The 17,105-nt window shown below is 39.0% G+C and overlaps 1 protein-coding gene across 1 annotated transcript; it reads left to right on the top strand.

Annotated features, from left to right (window-relative positions):
* The first annotated feature begins 2,560 nt into the window (after positions 1-2,560).
* LOC131696063 (Krueppel homolog 1-like) lies at positions 2,561-17,099 on the top strand. The gene is made up of 4 exons (XM_058984591.1): positions 2,561-2,738; positions 11,104-11,976; positions 12,040-12,973; positions 13,184-17,099. The coding sequence occupies exons 1-4, from the start codon at positions 2,645-2,647 to the stop codon at positions 13,545-13,547; spliced, it is 2,265 nt and encodes a 754-aa protein (XP_058840574.1). The 5' UTR covers positions 2,561-2,644; the 3' UTR covers positions 13,548-17,099.
* The last annotated feature ends 6 nt before the right edge of the window (positions 17,100-17,105 follow it).

Below are 17,105 nucleotides of genomic sequence, written 5' to 3'. Positions count from 1 at the left end.
CTACATTTTGACTGCTACCTAACAATGCAAGACTCATTACCTTAATTGAATAAAATTGTAAGATTGCTGAATTGCTGGCATAAAATGATGAATTAACAGGAGGTTGATAAAATCGGGTACAAAAAGTTAATAAAATCGGGAGTGCATAATAACGGGGGGAGGCATAAAACCGGGAGTTTATAAAAACGGGTCGAAGCTGCACACTGAAAAATTTTCTTTTACGTATCTAAAACGATAAACATTAGATTTTTGACATTTTATGATGGGGTAACGTGAAGGACTTTTAAAAAGGGCATAATCACACGAATTAACTGTTTTTGTTGGAACAAAATTCCAAAAGATCTCGAAAACTATCGCATTTTGGAAGATTTTTGTTAAATACATTTTCATTTAAAATAAGACTAAGAATTATATTCTGTAATAAAATTACAGTTTTGGCAATTAGTATGAAATTTAAAAACATGTATAAAGTTATTGTTATAAAAGCTTTTTTACGGATAATTCAAAATATTTCATTTCTCATTAGGTTTTTGTTTCCAAAATATAAAAAATTAGAAAAAATTGGTTTTCTTGCAATTTAAATTTTTAACACAAATTTTTGATTTTGTGAAAAATGATACAACATTTTTTCAGTGTATATTTTTTCGTACATAAATATTCATTCCCGAAATCTCGTTCTCAGAAAGTTTTGCTGTATAAAATACAGTAATCGAACAAAATTTTGAAATTAATGCATGTGGAAATGTTTACGCCCTTTTGAAAGATTGCTCTTGTATCATAATATTGCAATTGTCAGAGAAAATAATGGAGACATAAACCGAACACAACTTCAAAGTTTCGTTCGAATCGACGATGGTCATATTTTGTGGTCGGCCGGTTTCTCATGGAATCACTCACCAGGTGGTATCAAAAATTTAAATATTAAAAAATCAAATTTAAAATTAAAACTTAAGATATCAGGTGGTAGAGCAGGTGATATTTTGCTCTGTTGCAAAAAACAAGGTAAAAAATTAAAGGAGGGAGGGTAAAGGTTTCAGCAAGAAAAAAATCACTCTTTGCGATTTTTTTTAGAACTTTGGGTAAGCGAATTGACTAAAAATTTTGTGTGTTATGATGTATCATTTCAATAACATTCTGTAATTTTTTCATACAAAAATATTCATAAGTGACTAGGTGATGAAGATTTTTGTAGAATGTCTCTGGAAAAAACAAGATTTGCGGTGTTACCTGCCATTCAAAAACCCCTACGTTGAGTTTTTGAGATAATTATTCTATTAAGGGAGCTTTTTACTCATTTGATATAAAAATTGCTATCTTTCACGAAAAATTCCGCCATTTTATGAGTAAAATATTCCTTTAATCGAAAAATTATCTCAAAAACTCAATGTAGGGGTTAGGTGTTTTTCACATAGAATGCGTATGCTAAATTTGAAATAATTCGGTTAAGTCGTTTTTGAACGGCAGGCAACACCGAAAATCGTGTTTTTCCAGAGACGGTCTACAAACAGCTTCATCACCGAGTCGCTTGTGGATATTTTTGCATGAAAAAATTACAGAATGTTATTGAAATGATAACACGCAAAAATTTTGGTCAACTCGCCTTACCCGAAGTTATAAAAAAATTCGCAAAAAAACCCGCCCTTAACAAAGCTGTATTTCGAGAAAAAATACTAAAAAATCGTTTATTATTGCATTGAGTTTTATTTAATCAAACTTTTTAATGATAACTTAGTTTGTAATAATCAAGACAATAGTCAAATAGTTACAAAAAAGCCATCTCCAAGTTTTTTTTAATTATGCATGAAAATACATCAATACACACGATATACATCATAAATGTTCACATTGAAGGTCAAACTTCCTCAATGATGGATCCTTAATAAACCCACAAAAATTCATTTCCAACATTTTTTTTTAAAATTTGTGTCTCCACTGTCAACAACTTATAATAATATAGACGATGACACAATCGAGGTATGAATACACGACTTAAAACCGCATACTTCTAATAACGTTGTAAATCGTCTGTTGTGGTCACAAAAAAAACATTTTTAACAGGCCGACCGACAATTTTTAACTGGTTTAAGTATCACAAAACACGAAGCTGTCGATATTCTTTCTGCTATAAAATATGCAGATGTGATAAAAAGAGTCTTTATTATATTTGGGATTATCAACGAATCTATAAGGGCGAATGCTTTCAAAAAATGAGGTCTATACTCAGGAAAAAGGAAGGAAAAATCTAGAAGTATTTAAAGTTCTCTTTTTGTGCCAAGCAACTCTGAAAACACTCCGGAATTTCACTCTATCGTGGCCATGAAGGCCAACCATTGTAATACTTAAAACATGTGGTTGAAAGTGATTTAAGTTGCGTGAGAAGGTAATAATACACAAACACCAGCTCAACAACGATCCGGCCCAGTACTACCAAACCAACTGCCATTTCAAATAGCGAAGTAACAACGAATACACCAAATACCAACAACCAACACCAGGAATAAAGAATCAAATACCGATGACGAAGGATTTACAATAGCGACCCGTACGTACAAGAAACAAACAAGAACGTCGGACCGTGAACATCATGAATGCAGTACCGATGACGATATGCACGTGAACGAAAACACGAGAGAAGACGGACCGAATGACCCCCAAGGTGCGGCAGACAACGCACCCTAGGACACCACCAAGGAAGAGGATATCAACAAGCAGCAGCAAGCTGCGTCAACAAGACACATGTAATTGAATTTTAATTTTTATATATTGTAAATATCATTAATGACCCACGGCTCAGTTATGCTAACGCATTGTGCCTGGTCAAATAAACAAGGCAAAAAAGACAATGATACCAAAAACTTCAGAAAGTGTGAAGTGAATCAGGCTGAAGAAAATGTTTGGCATCCTATTTGATATGGATTTTTTGGGAAATTTACAAATTTTAGTGGAGCTATCTGGTTAGTTTGTTCACTAAAAAAATTATTTCATAAATAGAACGAAAATGTTCATACAATGCATGAATTTTTTCATCATATTCTTGAAAAATGCTTTTTCGTGCATTGTAAATAGTTGGTTTCGTTCATTTCACGAACTACAAAAAAGGGCAACATGATGAACGAAAATCTTTTATTTAGCTTACGTTGCACGAAAGTTGCTGTCGATGATAAAACTATATTTCGTGAATGAAAGAAATGTTCCGTTCTTTTACTAAATGGTTGTATATAGCACGAATATTTTCGAAAATGCGTATTTATTTTTCGTATATTGAACGATTTCGTTAGTCACACGATTTCATATTCGTTCATCGAACAAAAGCTGTCGTATTTTTGCATATTATTGCTTCATCCGATCTTGTAGGATCGATGTTTGGCAAGATCGATTTTTTAAATTAAATTAACCGATCTGGTAATATCGATTTTATTTCAAAGTGCTCACCACTATTTAGTACTGGAATGATTGTTGTATTTTTTGTCCGTTCCATTTACATTTGCGAAAGTTACATACACATGAAAGTTACTCTCGTAGTAACCTTCTTTGCGACAAAATATTGCAGGGATTCTTCGGTGAAAACCGTGGATAGCGCTAAACAAATATTTACGAACGTCTTCCTTGATGATGGGCACTTTGAGAAAATAATCAATTTTTACAAATCGATATTTTAGTTCGCGGCGGAAAAAATCGATTGTTCGAGTTAAAGCTGAAGCTCTTTTAAAGTTGATTTTATTTTTATTGAGGATTGTTCGTTAACAGTACACATATTTCGTGGGATGTCAACGAACCGATTTGGTAAATTGTTCGAATTATTTGATAAAATAACAGTAAAAAATGTTATATTGGCATTATCCGTACATATTACGATTTTTTGTACATAGATATTTTGAGGATTCTTCGGAAGAAAATCGTTCATACTACGGAAGGGACACGTAAATATTAGAAAAACTTTGGTATATTTTTTCAAACAAAGAATAATGCAACTCATTCGTAATAAGAACACGAAATACGTTTCGTGGATTTAACGAAAAAATCATAGAACTACGATTGATTCATCGTATGTACGAAAAGTTCGAGTACTTTACGAATGTTGTTTGTTCAAAACCTATGCATACCACCAGGTTTACGAATATATTCTCTCAGTGTTGTTACCAATGATGGAAGTTGAGTTTTTTATATTTTTTTCCATACAAGAGTAGCCGTAACAAGCAGTTCGTTTACAAAATTCGTACGTAGCAGATTGATTCTAAAATGTAGTGTTTTTGGAGGTAGTAGATTATTGTCTATACACGATGAACGATTTTCAGGAAAGAAATTTCTCCACTTGACGTCAACTTGATTTCATTCGACTTCTATTGCGATATAGGAACTTTTTGAGGTCTGGGTAATTTCACGGAATGAGCCATTTCGCCGAATGTCATATCGTCGAAATTAGTTTTAATTGAACGGTTGTTTAGCAAAAGAAAGGGATTTTAATAATTAAATAATATTAAAAGTGGGTATTCAAATTTGGTATTGTTCCCGGATTTATAATGATAAAATATGGAATCAGTGCTCGAGTCGCGTCAATGATTTCGCTGTATATAGAACACTGAATTTTTGGTTAGCAATATAATATATTTATAATTTGACTTGTCGCGAACCAGGTACTTCATTAGTTTTAAAATATAAGTATAAATGCAAAATAATCGTGGCGAATAATGTGGTTACGCGACATTGCTCTTTCTCGAGTGCGGTGAACTAATTCTAAACTAATTCAAACCCCTAAGTTTCAACAAGCCGGGCAAAAGAGTACCAGACTTGCGAGGCACGGTAAGAAGTGAGATTCGATTTTTTGTTAAATATTTCATATTCAAGATCGGCATCTTCGGCGAAGTTTTAGCAAATATCATCACAAGAAATTTTGCTGAAGACACCAAGTATCCTTTTCTTGAACTGATTGAACAATTTTACTTGATAATTATTTTTCTTTCACATTTACATATTTGAAAAATTGTTCCATCCTATAATACGCAGAAAATCTTAACATTTTAGTATACTAGATAGTAAATCTGACAAGTTATTATTTGTTCTACACGAAAAATATATATTTTAGCCACAAAATTATGAATAACTTCTGCTCCCCACCGTATCCCACGAGAAAATCGATTAATATAGAATTGTTAAAGTGTGTTTTATTAGAAAAATCTACCATTCCATGCAGAAATATGCAGACACGCGAATTATTTGCGAAAATCAACAGAAATCAGATGGGTTCAATAGAAATCATTTAATTGTGAGTTTATTTATTTATCATACAATATTTGAACTACTAATACTTTAAAGTAGTGTAAACAATAGAGTGATTAAAATCACAGAAAATACTTTCAAAACCTTTTTGTCTAATCCAGTGGAATCTGCTACTACGGACACTATCAAAGAATTTGCCATCGTTGGTAGTTCCACTCCCTGGTTTGACAATATCGACGATCAACCAATTCCTTCTTAATTTTTGCCTGGATCATTTCTTGCCATTCATTCATATTGATTGCTCGCAACATCACTTTATCTAGAGCCATTACGGATGGAATTGCTCCACATGCACAGAAGGTGGTCATCGAGGATGTATCCGTCCGAATGGTTCGAGTTTTGCAGTCCATCATACTGAGCCGATGATATATTTTAACTCATTTCCATTTTTCAATAGCACCAAGGATGGCAGCAGTTGCGCAATTTGATGAGATATGCACGATTCTTGACGTTTTAAAGTTGTTTTATTTTCCTCGATGAATGTGTTCGTATATGCTTGTTCAACCTTGTTGACGAGGGCTCAGGATTTGTCCAAACAGTGCACGGAGAATCAAATCGACCACATCTGCATCAGCCGAAAATGGAGAAGGAGCTTCCTTGATGTGCTTAGCGCCGATATAGCGTCCGACCACCATCTCCTAATCGGCAGGCGTGAAGACGTAGAAGACCGATGGACCGCCATCAAGAACGCTTTCATCGCCACCGGCGAGAATAATCTGGGTGAGCTACGTACCCAGAGAAAACAGTGGATCACAGATGACATCTGGAAGAAGATAGAGGAACGAAGGGACGCCAAAGCCGCGATTGAGCGAGCTAAAACACGAGGTGCCAAAGCCGCAGCCCGTCAGCGCTATTCGGCTCTAGAGAAGGAAGTAAAAGCTCATGTAGACGGGACAAAGGAGCGTTAGCAGACTCCCTAGCCGACGAAGGTGAGAAAGCCGCAAACACTGGCGACATCCGTCTCCTCTACGATATCTCATGCCGCCTTAGTGGGACAAAGATTAATGCTACGATGCCCGCGAAAGACACGTCTGGAAGTTGTTAATCGACCGCGCTGACCTGCTGAAGCGCTGTTTCGAACACTTTGAAAACCTTTTTCAAGTGTCGGTCACGCCACCAACAACTCGGCATGATCCACCAAGGGTTCGACATATTACCCGCGTCAACACCGAAGCTCCATCATTGCAAGAGATAGCGGTGCACGAAATAGAACAGAGCCCCAGGGGTCGATCGCATATCAGCAGAGATGCTCAAAGCTGACCCCGTAGTATCTGCACAACTGTTGTATCAATTATTCTACAATATCTGGGACACCACGACTTTTACGGCCGACTGGATGCAAGGCGTCTTAGTGAAGGTACCCAAAAAGAGTGACCTGACTGTATGCGATAATTGGTGGGGCATCATGTTACTGTGTATCGTTCTCAAAGTTCTCTGCAAAGAGATCCTGAACCGGATACAGGAGAAGATTGACACAACTCTCCGACGGCAGCAGGCAGGATTCCGTGCCAGACGATCCTGTGCGGACCATATTGTCACGCTCCGTATCATCCTGGAGCAAGTCAATGAATTCCAAGAGTCTCTCTACTTAGTGTTCATCGACTACGAAAAAGCTTTCGACCGTCTCAATCACGAAAATATGTGGGGAGCCCTGAGACGCAAGGGAATCCCTGAGAAAATCATCGGTCTAATTGAAGCACAATACGAGGCAGAATATTGCACGATGGTGTCTTGTCTGACCCCATCCGGGTCGTGGCTGGAGTTAGGCAAGGATCTATTCTATCACCGCTACTGGTCCTCATCGTAATCGACGAGATCCTAGTAGGAGCGATTGATCTTTTTTCTGCGTGTATATCATTATGCTGATCTCTGAGCATCTCTTCCGCTTATTTACAGCTGACGAACTCTCGAAAGTCATAGCTGGACGACCTGTCTTCACTACTTTTTCCTCCGTTTTCACTGAAGCGCTCTCGATATTGAAGCAAATTTCTTCGCCAAGCCACTGATATATCGCTTCAAATTTCTGTGGCATTTGTCCTAACGCTCATACTGTTTTTCTGTTTAGGTAAATTTAATGGGTGTTAGACTAACGCTGTCGAAATAATATTTAAAATAAACCATAAAATGAGAAAATTCGATTTCGAATATTGAATTATGTAATCCGTCTTATTGGTTACGTTTGATGCACAAATGAAATTTAAAATATAGCGAATAACGTGTTCTTTCAGCACATCTCGACTGGAAGTTGATTTATCACGATCGCACAAAATTGGAATTTTGAATTTCTAAAGAGTGCACAAAAAGCAACGCCTACTAGCTATATATCAATATATTCAGTGCTCTTCGTCATAATAATGCTATTCAGGAAGATTGGTTTTCAGGGGTTACCAAGAAAAAACATTGAAATCTCGTCGTTTTTCACGTATAACTCACGTGTCTGCATGTTTCCGCACGAAATGTTAAATGTTTTGAATAAAACGCACTTGAACAATTCTATGGAAATTGATTTTTTCGTTGGGTACGGTGGAGAACAGAAGTTTTTTTCGTAATTTTGTGGCTGAATTATATATTTTTCGAGTAGAACAAATAATAACTTGTCGGATTCACGCTCTAGTATACTATAATGTTAAGAGATTTTTTGCGTATTATAGTATGGAACACTTTTGCAGAATATTTCAAATATGTAAATGTTAAAGAAAAATAATTATTAAATAAAAACCGTTGTGTAGGGATTTTATGTTAAAAACGTTTGATATTTCAATCAGTTCGAGAAAAGGGCACTTGGTGTCTTCAGCAAAATTTCTTGTGATGATATTTGCTAAAACTTTGCCGAAGATGCCGATTTTGAATATGAAATATTTAAAAAAATAAAATTCGGATCTCACTTCTAAGCCTTGTAGTTGGGAGTTAATAGAACTTCTCTTAAGTTAATAGCTAATTCTTGTAGCTTCCAGAACTTCCGACAGATTCTAATAATTTATCTGAACTCTATAGGGGTTTCCTAGATAATAATAATTAATACCCCACAATTTAAAAAATGTGATTGAGATCTTATAAAATTCTTTGAAATTTGATGGATTTTCCCAAATTCCGTGCGACCTTCTTGAGTCTGAAGACAGTAAGGTTTCTCTGAACCTTCATGAGCCTGGAGATTGCAGGGTTCCTCTGAAGCTTGAAAGCCTTCCTTGAGGTCCATACAGATTAGGGTGTCCCAAAATGACATCATGTTAAAAAGTCATCGGGCTCACTTCTTAAATGAAAGGTTAGGGTATTGGGACCACTTTCTTCTTCGGAGTGAGTTTGCTAAAACGCTTCCTACTGGTGCGCGACTTTTGATTTTTTGAAAAATGGGCCGATTTTGGATAAAATTTCAAATTTATGCCTGTTGAAGCGGTCCTACACTGTCTTAGATATTTTTTCAGCATTTTTTATTTTCTTGGAGATCCAAACGGAGAAGTTTGGTTAGTTAGTTTGTACAAATTTTGAATTATAAGAGCGGCAGAGCCATTAAGCCAATTAAACATTAAAACATTAAAAACTGAAATTTTTGGTGTTTTCAGTATTTTTTCTTCAAAACTGGGTATCTACAAAATTTTAAAAGTACAGAAAACACTTTATATAGTTGAGCCGAATGCAGGGGCGTAATTTTTCTGAAGAAAGTGTATAGCTACGGCCAATGGGGTATAAATTATTTACGTTTTTGTTAAATAACCTTTTGACATTTTATGATATTCATAAAAAATAACACTGTTCTACAAAATAAAACAACTTAAGAGGGCTTAGTCCGCACATTATTTTTCGGAAAATAAAAGGAAAATGATGAAAAATGGCGTTTTTCGCTTGTCTCTAGTACATCAGAATCGGTTTTTATGAGCATTTGACGATTTTTTTAAAAATATTTTCTATACTAATAGCCACCTAGCGGGTTTGAAAATCACTAAAATTAAACAAATATGTCTAGTTAATAGCAAGTTATGGCGTATATTTGAAGGCTACTTACATTTTATATATAAAGTCTTATTTTCATGTTAGGAACTTTGAAGTGGAGAAAAATGCAGAAGAGTGAGGTGAGTGTTGAAAAACTGATATTTACTGTTTAGATCACATAATTCCGAAATAGTCAAATTTGAGGCAAATATCCTCGAAAAAGTTTTACAACAGAATTCAGCGCATCTTCTGACACAATCGTTTTGTTGAAGATGCCTCCTAGAAGTAATAATGGAGAATTAATTCTTCAAAAAATAATTGGAGACTTGGCGTTATTAGCAAAGTTATTATTTTTATAATTTAAGTTACAACAAAAATCATCAGATGCTCATTAAACCTCGTCCTGACATACTAAAGACGTACAGAAAACGTCATTTTTCATAATTTTTCTTCTATTTTTCGAAAAACAATGTGTGGTCAAAGCACATTTGAACTGATTTGTTTTTTGGAACAGCATTATTTTTGTTGAATTGCTAAAAATGTCAAAGGTTATTTAACAAAAACTTAATAACTCATGCCCCATTAGCCGTAGCTATACACTTTCTTCAGCAAAATTACGCCCCTGTATTCGGCTCAGCTATATAAAGTATTTTCTGTACTTTTAAAATTTTGTAGATACCCAGTTTTGAAGAAAAAATACTGAAAAGCACCAAAAATTTCACTTTTTACTAAGTTTTAATGGCCCCGCCGCTCTTATAATTCTAAATTTGTACAAACTAACTAACTAACTAACGTTTGGATCTCCAGAAAAATAAAAAATGCTGAAAAAACAGTTCGGGACCACTTCAACAGGCATAAATTTGAAATTTTATCCAAAATCGGCCCATTTTTCAAAAAATCAAAAGTCGCCACCAGTAGGAAGCGTTTTAGCAAACTCACTCCGAAGAAGAAAGTGGTCCCAATACCCTAACCTTTCATTTAAGAAGTGAGCCCGATGACTTTTTTAACATGATGTCATTTTGAGACACCCTAATACAGATACTCAAGAACTTGACAAAATTCATGAAATTGACAAAATTCTTGAAATTGAAATTTGTTGAACTTTTTCTAATCTTTCTGAAATTTCGAAATAATTAGATGGAAGTTTTAAATACTAAAAGTTCTAATTCTATGAAGTTCGTTACATTGGATTCATAGCTTTCCTAGTCTGGATATCGGAATTCAGGTAGTGAGGATGGTTTCAAACTGTTCAAATTTATTTACCGACACAGGTATCCTTACTTTTCTGCAGTTTACTAGTAGTGTATACAAGGACTAAAAAATAGTTGTTACATCAGCCAACAAAATCGGCAAAAAGACCAATTGAATCGCTTCGGGAGGTTGTGTGAAACTGCATTTGTGTATATGGCAAAAATAAACTAAGACTAGTCTTGTCTAGGCTGATATCAGATGATATTTCTAAGTTTTTTTGGCATTTCTAAGTCACGGAGATTGTGCATATTTAGGTTATAAATTAATAAGTAATAAATCCTATATTTGCTGACGTAATCAAATCTATAAACAAAAAGTTGAGAAAAATCATTCAAATGATGATTTAAAGCATGGTTTTTGGATGGATGGTAATTTATGGTTTAATTCGCATATTCAACTAAATTCTAGTTCATATCTGAGAATGTACAAACTTCCTTAGTAAGATGTTGCAGCTGTATTTATAATTGATGTCGAACTTTCTCTCATTGAACATATATTCTTGAAAAAAAAAAAATGTTTCAGAAGATAATCGCTCTGGAGCACGATGCCCTTTTATTCATTAATTATTGTCCTCCAAAAGAACTACAATACACTGAAGATCACAATTCGAAACTAATCAATATTCCTCTCTTTTTCTATCTGTTCCAGATCTCCGCAAAATGGTTTACTACACCGGGCTGCCACTGCTCATGCAGCAGGCAGATGGCAGTACAATATCCCAGCTATGCTTCAGCAATAATGCGACCAATGATCGAGGCGGTGAACAGTCGCAACAACAGCAACAACAACAACAGCAGCAGCTCCAGCAGCAAAGGATACAGTTCCAGCAACAGGTCGTCAACCTGAGTAGTAATAGTAATGGAAACGACAACCAGTCTACCATGTTGGGCGCTGCTTGCTCTTCGACGCAGCCTAGCGGAAGCAGCAATAGTTCAGCTCACCTGCAGGTGGGCTACGGAACCTTCCAACCCAGTATGGTCCCAACGAACCTAGTTTCCCACCAGTCCAACGTTAGCGGAAAGTTTCGATGCGAACAGTGCAACATCAACTTCGGAAGCAAAAGTGCTCACACAAGTCACATGAAATCGCATGCCAAGCAGCTGCAGCAGCTGGGTATGACCGAGGGCGGTAAACTGGTCAGTACGAAGACCGTAGCTGCGATGGCTATCCAGGGAACGGCCGCTTCAGTCGATCCGTACCAGTGTGATGTGTGCAAGAAAACGTTTGCCGTTCCGGCCCGACTGGTACGACATTATCGGACGCACACCGGAGAGCGTCCTTTCGAGTGCGACTTCTGCCATAAGATGTTTAGTGTTAAGGAAAACCTGCAGGTCCACCGGCGAATACACACCAAGGAACGGCCATACAAATGCGAGATCTGTGATCGAGCCTTTGAGCACAGCGGCAAACTGCATCGGCACATGCGAATTCATACCGGGGAACGTCCACACAAGTGTAGTGTATGTGGCAAGACGTTTATACAGTCTGGTCAGCTAGTCATTCATATGCGAACGCATACGGGTAAGATTGAAACTGGTCCGGTTGACAGATGTTTATAACGATTAGTTTTTTCTGCTTTTCTAGGCGAGAAACCCTACAAATGTCCCGTGGAAGGCTGCGGCAAGGGCTTTACGTGCTCGAAGCAGTTAAAGGTACATTCACGGACACACACCGGTGAGAAACCATACCATTGTGATATTTGCTTCCGGGATTTCGGCTACAATCACGTGCTGAAGTTGCACAGGGTGCAACATTACGGATCGAAGTGCTACAAGTGCACCATTTGCGACGAGACGTTTAAAAGCAAGAAAGAGATGGAGGCACACATCAAGGGACACGCGAAAGAAGCTCCGGAGGAGGAAGCCAACGATAATAAGACGGTGGTGAATGCATCTTTGAGTACCGCATCAAGCCGAAGTAGTCCGGAGTATTCATCGAGTTCCAGTAATCTTGAGGCGCCCGATAGTTTGATGATGGAACAACCGATGGAATTGGAGGAAAATCTTTCAGCTCCACGGATTGACATGCAGGAACAGACCACTGATGGTAGCAGTGGAAGCAAAACTAACCGTTTCCCAGAAAACATCCACTTCTACTCTCAGTTCGAGCAGTCAGTTCTGCGAAGCTACGGCGTTCAGTCCGGCGTGAATCCGGCCCTGCTAGCAGCAGCATCCATTGCCGCTGCTGCTACGGAAATTCAAAGCAATAAAACACCGTCTCCTCCACCGTTGGCATTCACAATGTCGCAGCAGCAGCATCACCAACAATTGTTGGCTTCAACTGCTGATGGTCGGTTGTCGCCATCGGCCGGACAGTCGCACGCGGTTGACATCATTATGCAACAGCAGCAATCCCAGTCACATCTGCTACAGCACCAGCAACTTCCGGAGGCGCATCATCAGCACCAGCATCACCAGCAACAAATTTCGGCCAGTTCAAACACTCACAAATTCGAACCGATGGCCGTCATGAAGAACCATGGTTATTTTGCGCCTGCTTCGCAAGTTACCGAGTTCAGGTGGGTTTGGTAACTACACGACTAACGTTTACTGACTAGTTTTGGGAAATTTGGGATTTCGGCGATATCTCAGTAAAAGTGACATCTGTTGGCACTGTAAACTAATGTCACTTTGCTGAGAGACCAGTTCCTGGACCCTATTGTCGAATTGAACTTAGTGTGTACATAAATGGAAAACATGGAACTAATTCATCTTCTTTTTTTCCACAGGTCATCCAGTGACATCGTACGCCAGGTCGAAGCAGCGATTGCGGGTACAGAGAATCTTCTAACGCCACCACGATCATCTCCGGAGTCACCGGATCGCTCGTCGTCGCCCGAATCCGACTCAGTATTAATGGCCGACCGGGATAACAATACGCTGCCACCACGGAAGCGAAGGCTGTACTTCAAGGATCAACCTGCTCGTAGCATTGCCATAGATCAACGGAACAACCAGGCGCAAACGGCATCCGCAGTCGAGTCGATGTCGGTAAGGCAACCACCGGTTGTGGATAATCCTACCCCAGCATCACCACCACCGGTCGTGCGGATGAGTTCCGTTATCCAGTACGCCAAAGCGTCTTACGAGTAGACAAAGTAAAACCGGGTCGAGAATCGGTGTTAGTTGATTACAAAATGGCCATATAGTTGAAACGTGCAGGGTGTGGAAGAGTAAGTTCGTTTGGTTGGGGGATCCGTTCGGTTGAATATAGCTGTGCAGCTGCAGATCCCGTTTTGACGTTTGCGTTTGGACGTAAACAAATCGTTTAAACTGAGTTACTACTGAGTTTAGATCCTCTTGGTCTGTTTTTGACAACAGTTATGAGTGCGACAGCAAAATTACTACAATCTCCTTTTAATTGTTCTATAATAAATGAGGCTGTGTGTAAATCTCTAATCAAAGTTACACAAATTTAGGTTCGAAGAACCTGGTTTTCATTCTCCATCTTGGGATTTTTATTAGACACAAGGGACGGAAGGAAATTCTGGCAGCTAGCTTTTTTAATGTCGTCCCATTGATCTGAAAGTCTGAGTCAACGCCTACAACAATACCAAACGAAATTCTCCGTCACTGACGGTGCGTCAAAGCCATGGATTTTTTGTAGTTTGGGCTAAACCGGCAACTTTTAAACTTTTCAAAATGGACCTGACGATGCAACATCGCAGAAATCCGTTTGAAAGTTTGGAGTAGCGCCTACTACGCTTGTCAAAGACATTGACCTAAGAACACCTTGCTTTTCCAAACCGCAGTTCGATGGAAATGACAATCGCTAGGTTATGTTTACTGCTGCGTAATCAGCTGTTTATCAGGTCTCTTTCGAAAATCTGCCTCCAGATACAAATGTTCTTATTGATCCTAGTAGCTTAAATTTACTTCCGTTTGTTACTAGAAGAAGAAAAAGGAAGTACTCAATTCTGGGACAATTGCCTCCTTATTTACTCTGTAGTTCTTTGAGTTTCTCTTGGCACTGAATTAAACTCAACTGTATTTTGGACAAATGGCGGAATTAAAATCCTTTCACTTCTTAACAAAACGAGTCGTTGCACCGCAGCGCCATCGTTTTTATTATAACCCGTACAGCCCGGTGTTCTTCAGGAAGTTATAGAGGATTGGATTTTAGGACTGGTCATTACTAAGAGTGTCACGAATGTTATCCGGTAGAGCATGAAAAATCCGTGCGTCATGGTATTGGGACAGTTGAGGAGATAGTACATTACAGGTCATGCAGATATTTTGAAAAGGTCTAGTACCAGCCATACTGTGTGATGCATTTGTGTGAATCTTCTGATCTGATAGAATCTTCTGGTCCTGGTGATTTGGGACATCTTCCTATCATCCCAGACATCAACCGTCTGCTTCCACATTTCGGAGTAGAGATGGGTGATCATCACTGCCTTGAGCGTAGCGGCTATCCACCATTTTAGGTCTTGATCCGGGACTTCCCTTATATATAGCGAGCCTTTACGACCCAAAGAGGCTAAACGGTCCCAAAGATTCCACAGTGGCTTAGAATCAAAATGGTGACGATGTTTTGTCGAGCTTGTGCCTGTATGCCTTGAATCAAAAGATGTCGCGAGTCGTAGATAGTAACAATTGAGGTTTTATGGGAGTTTCACAGCCGCTGATAAAACTTAAATTGCACTTATAGCGTACTATAAAACTTAAATTGTTACTTGTAAAGTGCTGTGACTGCACTGACAGAGCCTGTAAAGATGGCGATAGGTTTTGGGGCAGGAGTTGTGGCAGCTAAGCAAACTGTTGCGACTTCGGCGGAGAAGACGGATTAGGGTTCTGGTAACCGATGAAACAGGCAGGTTTCCATGTCAGTGATCGTACAGCCGACGTGTCTCAGGGCTTTCGAGCCGCCAGTAAACATGTGTGGTTTCTATATTCAATTACCGACTTTATACGAACCGGGGAATTGTGGCCCGCTTTGAAGCTGTTCTTGATGGTCATGTCAAAGGAAAGGCTGGCTCGTTTCAACACCTGGCTCCATTCCAGTTTACCGTGGACATCGGGGCGAATTGTTGGTTGGTAAAGTGTTGAAAGAGTTTCTTCGCCTTCTCCGTTGTCGTCTCCACAAATCTTCTCGATAAAGATTCTTGCTATTTTGGTGATGGTTTCTGTCATGAAGAAGTCGAAGGGGAGTCTACCAGATTAGGTACATGCCGCTCTGGCTGGAGTCGATGGGAGTAGGTTTGAAGTGATTCCAATGGCCTGGTTGTGGACAGGTCTTAGGATAGCAGGAAGGTTATTGTTGGCATGTGAGTCTTCGCCAGAAGTTATTCTGCTATCGATTACAGCTTTGACTACACGGTTTCGTACGCTGCGGTTGCTGGTGGGATGACACCTATACAGTGCGCGCAGTAAATTGGTTTTGCAATTTTGCACATTGGTGGTGATCGAGGTTATTGTTGTTTTCGAGATAATGAACTAGTCGACGGTTTACTATTCTCTCCATGACCTTGCTGTTGCAGCAAGTGAAGGAGATCGGGCGGGAATCCTCCGGGGTAGCAGTAGCCATATGACGCTTCGGAATCGGAATCTTCAGGCGATGAGTCCAATAAGAGAAAGAGAGTTCGTCAGCCATTCGTTGTTTAGGAGTCGCAGAAGGATTAGCCTGCCCTTACGGGGCTGGTGTTTAAGCATCGGATACCCAATGTCGTCGTGACCCACCGATTTACCATTGCCCCGCGACAGGGCAAGCACAAGTTCTGCAAACCGGAACGGTTTTTGATTTCCAATGGGATGGCGACCTCTGAGTTTTGAGTATGGTTCAAGGTGTTGATTGATGCATTGTTATGAAGTTTAATGTTATTTTCGTACGAATCAAAAGCGAATAACGAAACAAAGTATTCTCCTAGAACTGCTGCAACAGTGGTCGGATCAGTGATGATGTAACCTTAGTGCTTTAACGCTACGCCGCGGGCTCTTCGCATTCCAATCCGTTGATGCGATCCCAAAACTCCATTGGTGTTTGTTCCTATCAAAAAAATCTTCCCAGCTTTGACGGCATGCGTTTTGTTTTTCCCGATAGTGTGAGAGAGAATTTTCTTTGTCTGGGTGATAATTCGACCTTTTCTCCGGTTTTGATTACTGTCTTGCTTGCCGAAGACCACCAGTGGAGTGATGCTAGTTGTGCTTTCGTCGCACTTTTTTTTTCTTCTATCTCGGAGCTCCACATAGCTTTGATTTAACTTTCGATTTCCCTCTTGCTTTTTGCATCCATCTATTACGTCGCCATTCAGCTCTCGTGTCAGTGAGCCGTTTAGATTCTGATTCTATGAGCCATTTAGCTACTGTTTCCGTGAGTCATTCAGTTCCCAGCCTTATGGCGATCTACTCCGATAGTCCCCGGCGGTGAACTCACCCTACTCCGACTGAGAGTTCCCCGACGGAAGAATTTCTCCCGACGCCGATACTCGCTTTCTTGATCCATCTAACTCCTAACTTTATCGAGATTAACTCGGATATTGTCGGGCGTTGAACTACCCTACTCCGACTGAGAGTTTCCCGGCAGCGGAATGTCTCTCGGTACTGATGTGTGTTTCGTGAGCCAATTAGTTCCCATTTTTGTTACGATATAGTCGGATAGTCCTCTGCGGTGAATCTACCCTATTGTGAATTCCCCGGCGATAGATTTCTCTC

This window comes from Topomyia yanbarensis, unplaced genomic scaffold (assembly GCF_030247195.1).
Source record: "Topomyia yanbarensis strain Yona2022 unplaced genomic scaffold, ASM3024719v1 HiC_scaffold_673, whole genome shotgun sequence".
Taxonomy (NCBI): Eukaryota; Metazoa; Arthropoda; class Insecta; order Diptera; family Culicidae; genus Topomyia; species Topomyia yanbarensis.
This window is presented reverse-complemented; position numbering and strand designations above follow the sequence as displayed.

Bases quoted from the DNA above. Each gene is read 5' to 3' on its own strand.
- LOC131696063 (XM_058984591.1), top strand. From the start codon at position 2,645: ATGACCCCCAAGGTGCGGCAGACAACGCACCCTAGGACACCACCAAGG. The intron at 11,977-12,039 runs GTAAGATTGAAA...CTGCTTTTCTAG, and splicing joins TCATATGCGAACGCATACGG to GCGAGAAACCCTACAAATGT. The intron at 12,974-13,183 runs GTGGGTTTGGTA...TTTTTTCCACAG, and splicing joins TCGCAAGTTACCGAGTTCAG to GTCATCCAGTGACATCGTAC.